The sequence below is a fragment of the Eschscholzia californica genome, unplaced genomic scaffold (genome assembly GCF_041429995.1).
Source record: "Eschscholzia californica isolate CP2 unplaced genomic scaffold, dmEscCali1.0.p SCAF_6, whole genome shotgun sequence".
Taxonomy (NCBI): Eukaryota; Viridiplantae; Streptophyta; class Magnoliopsida; order Ranunculales; family Papaveraceae; genus Eschscholzia; species Eschscholzia californica.
In genome coordinates, this window is record NW_028238483.1 from 35,709,934 (window position 1) to 35,724,543 (window position 14,610).

The 14,610-nt window shown below is 38.4% G+C and overlaps 3 protein-coding genes across 4 annotated transcripts; 2 read left to right on the forward strand and 1 right to left on the reverse strand.

Moving 5' to 3' along the window:
• Nucleotides 1-33: 33 nt before the first annotated feature.
• On the reverse strand, nt 34-6,228 carry RPS1 (ribosomal protein S1). The gene is made up of 7 exons (XM_086645993.1): nt 4,798-6,228; nt 1,958-2,233; nt 1,512-1,592; nt 1,139-1,420; nt 938-1,048; nt 666-752; nt 34-356 (listed from the first exon to the last, which is right to left on the reverse strand). The coding sequence occupies exons 1-7, from the start codon at nt 5,089-5,091 to the stop codon at nt 243-245; spliced, it is 1,245 nt and encodes a 414-aa protein (XP_086502119.1). The 5' UTR covers nt 5,092-6,228; the 3' UTR covers nt 34-242.
• A 2,144-nt stretch (nt 6,229-8,372) lies between these two features.
• On the forward strand, nt 8,373-10,433 carry LOC147534144 (Pentatricopeptide repeat (PPR) superfamily protein). The gene has a single exon (XM_086649510.1). The coding sequence runs from the start codon at nt 8,373-8,375 to the stop codon at nt 10,431-10,433; it is 2,061 nt and encodes a 686-aa protein (XP_086505636.1).
• A 338-nt stretch (nt 10,434-10,771) lies between these two features.
• On the forward strand, nt 10,772-14,366 carry LOC147534145 (dihydroorotate dehydrogenase). 2 transcript variants are annotated; one of them, XM_086649513.1, is made up of 4 exons: nt 10,772-10,871; nt 12,006-12,162; nt 12,268-12,339; nt 14,034-14,366. In XM_086649513.1, the coding sequence occupies exons 2-4, from the start codon at nt 12,028-12,030 to the stop codon at nt 14,193-14,195; spliced, it is 369 nt and encodes a 122-aa protein (XP_086505639.1). In that variant the 5' UTR covers nt 10,772-10,871; nt 12,006-12,027; the 3' UTR covers nt 14,196-14,366. The 2 variants fall into 2 exon arrangements, with proteins under 2 accessions (XP_086505639.1, XP_086505638.1); XM_086649512.1 differs by lacking the exon at nt 10,772-10,871 and having other exon boundaries at nt 11,814-12,162.
• The last annotated feature ends 244 nt before the right edge of the window (nt 14,367-14,610 follow it).

Consider the following 14,610-nt stretch of genomic DNA (forward strand, 5'->3'; position numbering starts at 1 on the left):
TCATAATTGTTAAATTGAAGACTATTACTATGCTTGGACTACAACAATTTTTCATGATGTTTTAACTTGGGCTTCAAGCTGTACAAATGGTTCTTCATATCCTGCTTGCAAGAAGTCTGAATAAATCTGGGTTACAAAAAAAACAAGTAAAAATGTTTACACCTCAAAACTAATTATATGTCATTTACTTGATTGAACAACTTAAAAAGAACTACGGAACGAAGTCGTAGTTGTGCATGTTATCATTGAACAGTTGATTCTTCAGCAGAAGGAATATCGCTCAGATCTAGACCATCAACAGGCAAATCTGGTGTTAGTGGGCCTAAAATCCCGTCCGAGCTTAGAGTCAGTCCACTCTGCAACGAACACACAACAATAAGAAGAAACAACAGTTAGACTGAATTCGTATTTGAGTAATTTATCGAACTCATTCTTGGATGGGTAACATAGAAAATATTTATTAAAGAAAAGTTCCCGATTTTGTGACCAGAATGGAGACATAAAATTGAGTCCAGACACCCTAATTGGTTAATTCATTTAAGGCAAGATGCAGAAGTGATCGAAATTTGTTCAGAAGTTAGAGCGAAAAGGTTACTTTCTTTCCACTTCGTGGTTCTGTTCATATAGAGATGGAACATGAAATGAAGTCTAAATTGAAAGAATACCTCAGGTTGGAACCTCAGCATGTCAGCCCGAGCCATAGCTTCTGCTTGAGCTATTCTTTGCCTGAATGTCTGGGCCATTTCCTCTGCCTGTTGAAACAATAACAAGAGAAGGCGTTAGTGTGGTAGACTTCAAATAGTTGAAGGAAAGAAGTACGACGGTACCTAAGAGAAGTAAAGAACCTAGGAAGAATATATGAATAATTGTGAACATGTAAATAGGGGGAGAGAGAGACAGAGAGAAGAAAGTTTTAGTGGTTCCTTGGACAAATTACCTTCTCAAAAACAAGCTTTGGGTTGCGAATCATGTCTCCGGGTGTAGGCTCAAGCTTTTTGGTAGACAAACTCACTCGGCCTCTTTCACGATCATGGCTCAATATCATGACCTTTATACCATGAAAACAAAATTCACAAAATTAATTTTGCAACTGGCAAACAAGTTGAACCAGACAATTTGTGAAAACCAAGAAAATGACCTTGAGAGTGTCACCAGGTTGTAGAACAGTTGCAATATCTGAGACACGATCGTGACTAATTTGACTAACATGAAGAAGACCATTAATTCCACCAATGTCAATGAAAGCACCATAGGGTTTAAGGCTCTGTACTGTCCCGGTGACAACTGATCCAATTCCAAGTTGTGCTTGGCTATCAGCCATGGCCTTCCTATTACTGAGGATAAGCCTGGATTGTTCTTCATCGACTTCAACGAATTTCAGAGGAAGCTCCTTCTCAAGGAGTTCTTCCGCTTCTGATTTCTGGAAAGGACGTATTCTTTTAGTTAGAATGTGATAAGTTCAGGACAAATAAAGTAACGAAAAATAAAAGGCGGTTAAGTTTAGAACTAACTGATGATATCTGTGAGAACGGAATAAACCCACGAAGGCCTTCAACAATTGCCACAACTCCACCTTTGTTTCCGCTGACAATCTGCGCGTTAATTTCGGCATATAAGAACGGTGAATTTTTTATTTATTTATAAGGCAGTTCGTGACTTAAGTTTCTGCAATGAACACAAAGAGGAAGATAAACAGAAATATAACAATTTAATAAGTGATCCTTGCGATGAATTAGGAAAATCCATCGAAAATATTGAAGATGGTAAGTTTTCCTTAGCTTCTAGAAGAACAATTTTAAGGAAAGTGAAGAAGAATAGCATAAGCCTCAACTCAACACCCCCACCACCCGCATCACATGCACTTATGAACATGAAAAATAATCAACGTTACGTTACGTACTAAGTTATTTGGTAACAGTATTTTAAAGAGAAAAATGTAGGTATTCAATATTCATACCTTACCCTTGACGACGACATCCTCAGCCTGAAGTTGCCTACATCTTTCCCAGGCGAGATCATACTGGATTGAGCGAAGACTCAGGATCAAGCTATCATCAGCTTGGTTTTCGCCTATAATCACAAACTCTTCACGCAAACCTGCAACTATGCCTGCTTCTTCTACATGTTTTATCTTGTGAATACATGCTTCTTGGAGAGGTAGATATGCCGAAGATTTAGCGGTAATGTCAACTAGTGCTCCATTGTTTTCTGTACAGAATACTGTTCCTTTCACCTGAAAGAAAATGGAAACATGTTTATCATAGAATGGTTTACCTTCACATTTGCAACTACCATGACTCTATCTTAAGAGAAAGATAAATGAAACAGTTTGGTGCACCAGCTTTCAAATATAACCACGTAAGATAACTACCCGAGATACGATTACAAAAAAACTAGGAAATAACCTAATAAAGGCCCTTCTTTGGTGTCTTGCCTAGATATATCTACTTGTACTAGAGCAAATAATGGAGCTAGAAGTCAATGCTGGAACCCTAACCACATAACAGAAGAACAAACTTGAGATAGCAAGTTCACTGGACATAAATAAGAAACAACAAATTTGTTAGAGCTGCTGTTCTTCTTAGATGCGGTCAAGCAGAAGCATAAAAGCAGAAAAATATCCTAATCTGGTTCAAAGATGCTTCTGAAATTAAAAGTGAACTACTCAAAGAGAAGCATGATTGAGGTGGGCATAGCAGAGACACTAAACACGTCAGCTATTTAACATAAGCTTTCTGCATTGAAAGCAAGAAAACACTATTAAGATGGAAGTTGGTGCTGATTTTTCATGCAACCATGCCAATATACTTCATGTCTTTTTCTCTGTTCTTGCAAGTATATTGAAGATCATCGGATCTAAAATGCGAATTTCCTATGGGACAAGAAGGAAGACAAACGAAGGATACACTGGGAGTCTGGGTGTTGCTTTGGAGAAAGTATTTGCACCTACAAATAAGGGGGTTTTGAGAATAAAGACCTTAAAGCACAGGAATCATATCTTTTGCACAAGTGAATATGGAAGCTCAGGAAGAGAAGGAAGCTTCTGGAGAAGGAACTTCGTGAAAAGTACGGAGAAGACTGAATGTTTGGGGGACTTCAACACCAAAAGGAAATTATCTGTGCACTGTATGGAGAGAATTTCAAAACCAGATGGCACAACAAACCATTAAAGATTTGTTTCCCTACAGTATATAGCATATCATGAAGGAACAAGATATCAGTATATGATCATTACAGCAGATCCGAAGAGAGAACAGATTGGAATTTACATCTGAGAAGAGCTTTAAATGACTGGGAGATGGAACGAAGGGAAAGCCTTTTCCGTAATGCTAGATGCAACCAATATATCAGCCCTGAAAGTCTTTGGTACTTCGGTAGGGCGGGCCGCCCTTAAACCAAAAAAAGGCGACCATCCCCCTTCCCTTATTTCTGCATTTCATTCTCTATTTGGCCCACCTCATTCAAAATTTGAAAAAATGGGAGGCCTAATAATTAACCGCTGAACTGAGATTTCAGGTGCGTCTCCGAGAATTTTAGCTAGCAATGATGGCATGCCTATAACTGGAGCTGTATTCGAAGTTACAAGAGGAAGACAAGGTAGTTTAGTGAATGGATAAGAGGGAGAATTCGATTGCTAGAGCGTCCAGTTGATAAGGGGCAGGTCGACCACATTAGTGCAAGGGAATTTGGAGGAAAACGATGCCGGCAGAGCGAGCTTTACTATTCTTTTAAACTAGTGAGCTTGAATATTTTTGACGGCATGTTTGAAAAAATTGCCGATGCTAGGCATGTTAATCAAGAGGAAAGCAGTAAGGCTAGAGCGACGTAGCATGTCTAGAGTTATAGGAGGATTACAAAAGGATAGAAACTAAGGAACATTCAAAGGGAATAAGCTGTCCTTTAACATGAAAATAAAGAGTTAAATCCAATACAATGAACCATATTCCTTTAGAGTAGAGGAAGATATTGGGCAAAAAATTGATCTATGAAGACTTGGCGATGCCATGGGAGACAATGACAGCTATGTTGTAAGTTTTGGTTTTAAAGGTGGCTTTGCAAATGACTTGTACCCTAACCTGCACCCACCCGTTAACTAACAAAAAATACAGATAAAAGCTCAGATCATTACAACCCAAAACCACCATATTAAGAAACATCATAATATTTGTCATGGATATAGATCAAAACTAAAGTTTAAGTAAACGAGATAGACCTATGATTTTGCATCTAATAAATTCAAGAACGATCTACAAAATGCAACAAAAGAAGCCTTTAATCAAGAACCCGACTCTAGATACTATTGGCTACACGTGATAATAAATTGAAGTTGGGAAAATGGCAAACAATGGTTTTCTTCTGTTCAGCCAACATTTTTCATTGAAGCACGCCGAAAACACTAACAAGATCGCCAACAATGTATAGAAACAACTCACCGAAAACCACAAATGAGATAACCCACAACAATTAACAAGTACTCTACTAAATACATCTAAATCAAACTCAATGAACCATCAAAACCCCCATTAAAGAAATCCCTACATTTCTATCATTAATATTTTTCTCCTACATAGACATTCACTTTACATAATTCAATAAAATTACCAAACACTAACAATTTATTCACTTAAACCAATCAATTTGTCTCACAACCATCATATCTGAAGAACTAAACTATGCTCCTACACAAATTAAAATAGAGAGAATTTGAAGACATGGGTTTCCATAATCAGACAATAATAACTCATTTAGACACCTACCCACCAAATAAAAGAGTAATTCAAAACAAAAATGTTATACCTTGGTGCCAATTTCAGAGTTGTAGTCATACTTTTCAAGAGCAGCATGAAAATCTTCAACAGTGAAAGCAACACCTTGCATGGGAGTAGTTCGGCATCTCTCATAAGCTTCTTCGAACATATCTTTCATTCTCTCTCTTTCTCTTGTTTGTGCATTGGATATGGCAACTGCAGATACTATTGGGGAAAAAGTTGTCTTTGTGGGTTTTGAAGGATGAGTAGGTTTTGAGAAACGAGAAGAAGAAGAGAGAGGTGGGCATCTTAGACCTGCAAATTGCTGAGCCAAAGACGCCATTTTTCACACCAATTTCAGTGAAGGATTTGATTGGGTTTTAGCTTCTCTATCTCTCTTCTCTGCTCTAATCTTTATGCACGGGTGGTTGGGTATTCGTTTTTGTTGAGTTTTCAGGTTGAGATAAGATATAGATGTAGAGAGAGAGTGAAGAGGATAGAGATAGAGAATGAAGAGAAAATCCCTACAGGCACTCCGCTTTCCAACTCATGTATAAAATCTAACTCCCCATTTGAAGACTTGCAAGAAAAACCATGTACTTTTGGGTTTGGGTCTGGGGTGTCTAGAGCGGGAATAATATCGATAACTGATAAGACTTGGATGTCACAAAAACTATTCCGTGGAGAAATGCAACGAATTTTTTTTGTTTGAAACCCTCGTTGAGGGCTTGTTCCCCTAGTCGAAGGTTCCAGAAGAAACCCTTGCCAGAGAAAGAGATGTGGTTGGTTATCCTTGGTGATGGTGTTGCTAGTACCTATGGTGGTGATGGCAAAGATGATGAACAAATGAAGAGTGTTGCTTTTGAGAAAAATAAGTAAATAATGAAGTTTCAGCTTTTGATTTCCGCATTCTGTTTCAGTTGTTAAGATCACGACTTATCTTGAATCTTACGATTCGGGTTGAAAGGCAATCTTCTCTTATTTCTTTTTCGGAGACAGCCCTAAGGCAAGATGAATTGACACTTATATAATATTGTCCTCATAAAATTAAAAATTCGCATTAACTCCCCTGAAGACTACATTGCTCACAGTAAACTGTTTTGTGCCCCATGACAACCACTTTTAAAAACAGAAAATGATTGACAATTGAAGAACAGTAAGAGAATTTAGCTTTTGAAGTGAAGAGAGAACCAATAAATAGATTTTGTGCATAAAGAAGCCGGAAGGAAAGAAAAATATTCAAGTTCTACGAGAAACATATTAGGTTAGAAAAAAGATCATAACTTTCTAAATAAAGTCGCGCCTATCGGTATGATTTAGCTTGGAAATGGACACATTTTCTGGGGTGGAGACTACATCAAATGGGCGGAGACAGTACATCAAATGGTTGGAGAAAAGGTATTCAAAATAGCAACGCCATTGAAAGATGTCGATAAGAGAGCAGATAAGGTATTCAAAATAGCCTGGTCATCACAATGTTGGGTTTGATTCACCCAAATGATTTGAAGAAGAGAGGGTGTTGAGAAGAAGATATAACACTCGATTAACAACCTCAACCCAACAGACTTATGTACTATATATTCTCCACTAATTGCTCAATTAGATGTGAAGTACTCTAAAATTCAAGAGGGTGTGGATTTCAACAAAAAAAAAAAGGGTGTGGATTCAATTCACGAGGGTGGTTTTATTATCCTACAGTACAAAAGTTGGGGGTTATGGTACAAATAAAGTATAGGGCTTCTATATGTCTTATTCTATATGTCTTATCAAAAGAATAGAGAAATATTCAAAATAAAACCAAGGTCCAACAAAAAGATGAGTACCTACAACTAAGGGTGCAAAACGGTAGTATAGTGTCAAGTCGTATTTTTTTTTTTCACAAAAGAACAATGGCAGCAAATAAGTGCATGTTCACTTTGAAGTACAAGAGAACTCGAGTTGTAAGAGCAACTCCAATGGGGAGCGGTCCCAGGACCCTTAATTCACCTTTTCATTCAAATTTAAGGGTCCGGGCTCAGACCCTCAAAATCAGCTCCAACGGGGAGCGGTCCCGGGCCCTTAAATTTTAATGAATTTTTAAGTTTTTTAAGTTTTTGAATAATGTGTCGGATTATTTTAAGTTTAAGTTTTTTAAAGAATTTTTTAGTTTTTAAATTAACGAGTTATTTTTATTTTGTTTTTACAAAAAAAAGAAAAAATATAATCCCACCATTGGATCACCGTTGGATGTGATCCAACGGTGGGATTTGCTCCCCAATGTGACCGTTGGGGAGCCCCAACGGTCCCTTGGGGAGCTAGGGGCCGGCCCTTATTTCCCTCAGCCCTCCGCCCGGGACCATTTCCACTCCAATGAGGAGGATGGGGTGTCCTGGTGTCACGTGCATATTGTTGAGCATGCATATGACGTGACGAGTGCTAGGAGAGCACGTACGAGCATATAGGTCGTAGGGCCGAATACGAGGTCGAAGTAGGGCAAGAGTGCCAGCAAGCTTCCTTAGGCCATGCACGGGACACCTGTGGCATTCAAGACTTTGTCAAGGATACGAAGGGTCATTTGGACGAGAGTATGCCTGGTTAAAAGGATTGATGTTTCCTTGTGGAAATAGGCAAAACAAAAAGTTTGCACCTTAGGAGGGGGTGGTCTCCCTTCCTCATATGCATCCAGCATATGTCAAGACCTCGTGGATGGGAGCTCGCCCATCTTAGCATGGTATGCACGAAAGTGAGCATCCTCGTGGCGCAACCCATGAGGCCGGCCTAGCGTATGCGAGAGAAGCATATTGCACGGGTTCCCTTGTCATAGGAAATGGCTCGGGACAGTACCTGGAGATAGGTTACTGCGGGTTCCTTTGGAAGACGTGTTACATGTTCTCATGCCATGGCGAGGCGTGCGTCGTGCTAGCATATTCCATAAGGAGGATTGAGCTATTCAAGGGGCCAAACCTTGATGTGCTATGTTGGGCATGAGGTAGCTTATTAGAGATGGATGCTCCTATGCCCAATGTCCGGATGGTAGCCGAGATGATAAGGTGCCGGATGCTTGAGACTAGATGGCAAGATCCGCATATGCGGCTTGGTGTGCTCCGCACGTATGTTGGTATCCTTTATAGTGGGCGAGAGTCTATGACTCAAGGAAGCGTTATACGGGACGGCTCGAGCTATGCTCGTAGGTTTGGGACACGTTGGTGTCATGCCGCATTATTGGTTGGGAACCAAGATGACTTGATAGTCGAGATGCTCCGAATATGTTCGGGAAGGCTGGCTATGTGTTAGGAGGGAATACATAGCGCCGCACGGTACGTTAGGATTTGTTATTCCGCACTATCGACCCGTGTCTTTGAGCATAATATGTCGGGTCGACCTAACGGGACAAAAAGGCCGTGACACCGGGCCCTTAATTTGAATTAAGGGCCCGGGACCGCTCCCCATTGGACTTGCTCTAAGATGAGCACTGACAAACTGATTATGTCAATGGCTAAATTTTGAATTTCAGCAAAACTGAGGGCTGAAGCAAAAATTTCGTGAAATATAGGGGCTCAAAATTTTTTATTTTTTTAATTGGTGAGATTTTCACTTGCTGGTTCGTTGTTAGTTAATTCTTTTTGGATTATGTTTGTTGCATAAATGGAGTTTATTGATCTTCATCAGTGTTCTCGTTTGTTACGATCATGCACCACTATACATGAAGGAAAACAACTTCATCTTCTCTTCCTTAAAGCTGGTATTCTTCATTCTTCCTATTCTCTCTCTATAGAAAACTGTCTTCTCCAATTCTATGCAAGAATGAACCAGCTGATCGATGCACATAACCTGTTCGACGAAATGCCTCAAAAGAACTGTTTCTCTTGGAATTCGTTATTGGAAGCATACTTGAAATGTGGTAAAGAAATTTCTCTTTCTTTTTTCAATAGTATGCCCCACAAGAACGAATTCTCGTGGAATTCAATCATTTCTAGCTATACAAAATCTGGCGATCTTCATTTGGCGAGACAATTATTCAATGAGATACCTTTGACGATAAGAAAGGGAGTTGCTTGGAATGCCATGATTCATGGGTATGCCCGAATTGGATTCTATGATGAAGCTCTTAATATGTTTAAGGCTTTGAACAGCTCGAATCACCCCGAGGAGAAATCGTCTAGAACTGATCCTTTTATACTAGCTACTGTCATTAGAATCTGTGCTAATTTGTCGAGTTTGGATTACGGAAAACAAATTCATACTCACATTGTTGTCAACAATATTGATTCCGATCGTGTGTTGATAAGCTCTTTAGTTAATATGTATGCAAAATGTGGAGATATGGATAGTGCCACTCAGCTTTTGAATTATGTTCGAGAAATACCCGATGACTTCTCACTGTCAGCGTTGATTTCAGGGTATGCAAAATGTGGCAGAATGATTGATGCAAGAAGAGTTTTTAGTAGTAGTACTGGCAACAGATGCAATACTGTGTTATGGAACTCCATGATTGCCGGTTACGCTAATAATAATCAAGGAGAAGAAGCAGTTTATCTTTTCAAGAGAATGCGGAGCGATGGAATTTCGGAAGATCCCTCTACTCTTGCCAGTGTTTTAACAGCTTGTATTAGCTTGGGAGTTCTTGATAACGGCAAACAAATTCATGGTCATGGATTAAAAATCGGACTCTTGTATGAAATGATTGTTGCCAGTGTACTTATTGACATGTACTCCAAATGTGGTAGTCCTTGTGATGCTTGTAGATTTTTTGAAGAACTAGAAGAATATGATACTATATTGTTGAATTCTATGATCAATTTGTATTGTACTTACAACAGAGTACAAGATGCTCGACAAATGTTTAAGATGATGCCTAGTAGAAGCTTGATATCATGGAATTCGATGATAGTGGGTTATAATCAAAATGGTTGCCCAATCGAAGCATTACATCTCTTCTGTGAGATGCATATATTGGGTTTGAAGATGGACAAAGTTTGCATTGCTAGTGTAATCAGTTCCTGTGCTAGCGCCTGTTTTCTCGAACTCGGTGAGCAAATCTTTGCTCGAGCTACAGTCCTTGGCCTTGAATCGGATCAAATCATTTCCACTGCCCTCATTGACCTCTACTCTAAATGTGGCTACATTTCAGAAGGGAGAAGATTGTTTGATGAGATGATAAAATGTGATGAAGTCCCATGGAACTCAATGTTGATAGGTTACTCAACAAATGGTAAAGGGAGTGAAGCATTAAAACTCTTTCACGATATGAGAAGTGCAGGAGTTGTTCCGAACCACATCACCTTCACCGGGGTATTATCTGCTTGTGACCATTGTGGGTTGGTAGAGGAAGGACGAAGATGGTTTAATTCAATGAAACAAGAATATAATATTGAGCCAGGAATCGAGCACTTTTCATGTATGATTGATATGTTCGCCCGTGCTGGATACCTTGAGGAAGCTATGAATCTCATCGATCAAATGCCATTTGAAGCAGATGCAAGCATGTGGTCATCAGTTCTAAGAGGGTGTATGGCTAATGGAGACGAGTTTACTGCAGTGAAGATAGCAAAACGTATTATTGAACTTGACCCAAAGAGCTCAAGTTCTTATGTACAGCTAGCTAGCGTGCATGCTACTTGTGGGGATTGGGAGACATCAGCGAAAATAAGAAGGACAATGCTAGATAGAAGAGTACAAAAGAGTCCTGGTCACAGTTGGGTTTAAGAATCAAACCACGAAGCTTGGTCGAATTGTAATAGATCAGAAGTAAATCGAACTAGCTTTACCTCAAACAGATTAATAGTTGCTGAAGAGGCCATACGACAATATTTTCCAAGGTTTGTGGTCACATCAGGTATCTCTTCTAACTGATAATGAGATTTATCACCTTTACTTAGATGGCCTTATTTTCATATAGTTTTTGTAGCATGTTCAATTTATGTATCTTGTTCTCACCCTATTTCTACATCCAAACACAGCGAATAGTGCGGCCTCTTTGCCAGGCCTCTATTGCGATGGATAAGGCATGCATCCGAGAATGAACCCAACACCTCGCCTTTCGACTCATAAGGTATGCTCCTGAATCCGGACTGCTTCCTCTCTTTCTCTTTTTCTTTATTTTCTTGACTTGTTTCTATTTCCCTTCGGACACATATTTTTAGGGTGGAGACACTACATTAAATGGGCGGAGACACTACATCAAATGGTTGGAGAAAAAGTATTCGGAATAGCAACACCAGTGAAAGATGCAGATAAATAGCCTGATCATCACAATGTTGAGTTTGATTCATCCAAATGACTTGAAGAAGACAAGGCGTTGGGAAGAAGATACAATACTTGATTAACAACCTCAGTCCACCAGACTCATGTACTCTCTATGTTCTCCACTAATTGCTCAATCAGAGGTGAAGTACTCTAAAATTCGAGAGGGTGTGGATTCGATTCACGAGGGTGGTTTTTATTACCCTTATGTACAAAATTTGTGGGTTATGGTACAAATAAAGTATTGGGCCTCTGTATGTCTTGTTATGGCTAACTATAGCATTCCTAGTAATTGTGTTATACATTAAGTGCTCCCTGAATATTACGTTTTTTTTGGTTGAAAACCTCAACATGAGGTTGTATTTGACTTTGTATTCTCACGATTCTATCAGAGTTATTTAAAATATTTGAGTTTTATTATGACAATAAAATGATTTTTTTTGTCAAAGAAAAGTAAATCATTGACTGCGTTAAGTGATGTGGATGAGTGGATCTCATTTGGAACGGGCCAATAAAGCAACTATTTCATGATCGGCCAAATTTCATGGATTGATTTTCCTTTTTTTCTTGGAAATAAAAGTTTGAGAAAAAAGAAGTTAAATGTGTGTGGAGTTAGATGACTCTTCTCAAGTGCACCTTCATCTTTGATGCAGGGTGCAAATAGTAGTATCGTGTCAAACATAAACATATATGTATTCAGAATCTGATAAAACATCTCATATCTTACTAAATTTATTACCATATCAATCTCTTAAGTAAAATCAGTGAAACTAATTTAACTATTACCCTTATCATAATCAATGAAACATATATGCACGTTCACTTTGAAGTACAAGAGAACTCGAGTTGTAAGATATTGCATTGACAAACTGATTATGTCAATGGGTAAATGTTGAATTTCCGTAACACTAAGGGCTCGAGCAAAATTAGTCGTGAAATATAGGGGTTCAAAAAAATGTCGACAAGATAGTATAATTGGTGAGATATTCAGTAAGTTTGTTGAATTGACGAGATTTTCACTTGCTGGTTCGTTAGTTAGATTCCTTGTAAGCTCAAAATGGCAGAAACCCTAGAATATGTGTACAGAATAAGCACCACAGAGGAGTGGGAGGAGTTACAGAAGATTGGATCCACTTCTGGTGGTGATCTTGATAAGTCTACTGGTTGCTTTCACCTCAGCAAGCTCGATCAGGTACTCTCTCTCTCTCTCTCTCTCTCTCTATCTCTAATCAAAGTGTTATGATTCAATATTACCTTTTCCGAAATCTAGAGTTTTAGATGAGATATTCTTTGACAGGTAATGGAAACATTGGACAGATTCTTTCAAGGAAGAGATGATCTTTACTTGCTCCTAGTTGACGTGAAGAAGGTAATGAACTCTTCTGATAATCTGATTAACCATCGTACTTACCTTCCAATTGCTTAATTGAATGTGTAGGGGTTGCCCTAAAAACTTTCGAATGTTTTGGAATTTGCAGAACTTTCCCAGTCATATGTGTTTATTTTTGGTTTTTGGTTGATTGACTTGAAGGCTTATACTCTAAATTGAACAAATTGGCTTGAAAATGCTTATATTAGTAGGATTAGAACATACTAACCTAGGCAGGTTTAGCAATTTTTGATAAACTTTCATGAGGAGGAGTGTTTTTCTTAGATTTAGACCCTTTTTGTTCGTAATGGGACGGGTTCGATTTGGTTTTTTATGATTAGACTTCCCAAATGTGTCAGGTTTGGAATGAGATTGTTTTTAGTAGTCAGATAATGGGGTGGATTGTGTTTTCCCCCAAAATTGACGTCGTAAATCTTTCGAGTTTGGAATGATTTACTTTTTCTTGGATTTGGGGCAAGTAGATGTCCGTCTGTTATTCGCGTAGATACCATCTAATCAATGGTTTGTAGAAAATAGAACTTTGTAAGATCTACTAATATGAGCGTTCTCTTTTGCGAAGTTGGAGTTTCAATTGTTGTCATATCGTCCACCACCCTTTGGTGCAACGGTTGGACACCCCTCTTAAGCCCGAGGTTGTGGGATCGAGTCTCGGTGGAAGCAGTTTGTCATGAAGATTTATTCCATGTAATTTAGGCAATATATAATGTAAATAATATAATAAATTTGTCGGGCTTTAGGCCTCTTCATTATGGTTTAAATTACGCGGTTATCGTGCTCAACACATCTTCATGATGTATCAATGCCTTGTAACGACTAATGTAGACGTAGTCGATTTCTCAAAAAAAATTGTTGTCATATCAATTTTACTGAAGGATACTATTAGGCTAGCCTTAACATATTTATTACTTACACTAAAGTCCGTCTCGATCCATCTTTTAGAGTGGCTTTAATGGCTTATATAAAACTGCATCCCTCCATTAATATATTGGTCCCGCCCCAAATAGGGGAGTTTTGGAAGCATATCAATAAGTATCTATATGTTCAATTTGTTGGACAATCTTTCTTATGCAGTTATAAGTTTCTCAAGTGTCTATTAGTTGGGGGAACACGAACTAGAAAGTTTCAAGCGGATCAAGGAATATGGTTAGGTACTTAAGTTGAGCCTGTTAATAAAACTAAATCCAAGTGGGAGACATGATCTTAGTTATGTTTTTGTTTTCCTGTGTGCTCTCATGTATGGGGTAAAGACTTGCATATTTAAGATTTGGTCTTGAATGTGTGTCATGACTCATGTATGGGATGGTGTCTCTTTGTGTAGCAAAGCAGGAGAGGCATCTTAGCTTTGGAAAAGAGTCATGTCAGAAAGCAACAAGTCATCATATCAGCAAGTCATATGTAACCTGTGGGAAAGACTTTCCTCCATGAGAAAGAATAGACTTCTATCCTTGGGAACTTAGCATCTGTTTGAAAAAAAAATTATATAGAGCTTAAATTTTTGTTAGAGTTTCTATCCGTGGCTCAGAGCCGCTTAATTCCTTTTCGACAGTCGGCTTAAGTTAAACTCACGACCATTATTACTTTTAAGAGTTCATCTTCTTCTTTATTTTGTGTTTTGGGTGTATGATATATTCCAGATTCATGTTGTAATAGTTCTTTTTGGTATGTGGTTGCAGCTTGGAGATGGATTAGTATTCGAATCTGTAGACGAAAGTAACTTCTTTCCCCATTTCTATGGCCCGTCTCGTAGTTTCAGTCCTCTTCCTTTGGATGCTGTCACTAAAGCTGAAAAAATAACTTTCTTAGAAGGTCAATTTAGTTGCAGTTTGCTACAATGAAGCAATGTTGGGTGTATTTGCTGTCAGATCCCACAGGTTCCTATAGTGTTTGTAATGGATCAGATCAATCACTTTGGGCTTCGACCCTTATATTGATGTCCGCTAAGGCCCTCTCTGATTTGTATTTTCGACAAATTTTAAACTAAATATATTGATTATATTTTGTGAGAATCTGGAGAACAAAAAAAGTAAGAAAGAATAGTAGCTTTTTCTTTCTTGTTATTGTTTTGTGCTTTCATTATCCACTAACTTTACCCCCATGGTCTATGTTCCTCTTTCTTATTAATCTCTCTTTTTCTAATCTTGAACAAACAGAAGAAAAAGATTAGTTCTGGATTATTCGATTCCTACCCACTGTACAAGATGAACCAAACGGATTACGGATGGTTGACTTTTAAAATATTGGATATGGTCA

Coding starts and splice junctions, on each gene's coding strand:
- RPS1 (XM_086645993.1), bottom strand. CDS start 5,091: ATGGCGTCTTTGGCTCAGCAATTTGCAGGTCTAAGATGCCCACCTCTC. Junction 1,593..1,957: donor ATGTCGTCGTCAAGGGTAAG/GTATGAATATTG, acceptor ATTAACGCGCAG/ATTGTCAGCGGAAACAAAGG. Junction 357..665: donor TGCTGAGGTTCCAACCTGAG/GTATTCTTTCAA, acceptor TGTTCGTTGCAG/AGTGGACTGACTCTAAGCTC.
- LOC147534144 (XM_086649510.1), top strand. CDS start 8,373: ATGGAGTTTATTGATCTTCATCAGTGTTCTCGTTTGTTACGATCATGC.
- LOC147534145 (XM_086649513.1), top strand. CDS start 12,028: ATGGCAGAAACCCTAGAATATGTGTACAGAATAAGCACCACAGAGGAG. Junction 12,163..12,267: donor ACCTCAGCAAGCTCGATCAG/GTACTCTCTCTC, acceptor ATTCTTTGACAG/GTAATGGAAACATTGGACAG. Junction 12,340..14,033: donor TCCTAGTTGACGTGAAGAAG/GTAATGAACTCT, acceptor ATGTGGTTGCAG/CTTGGAGATGGATTAGTATT.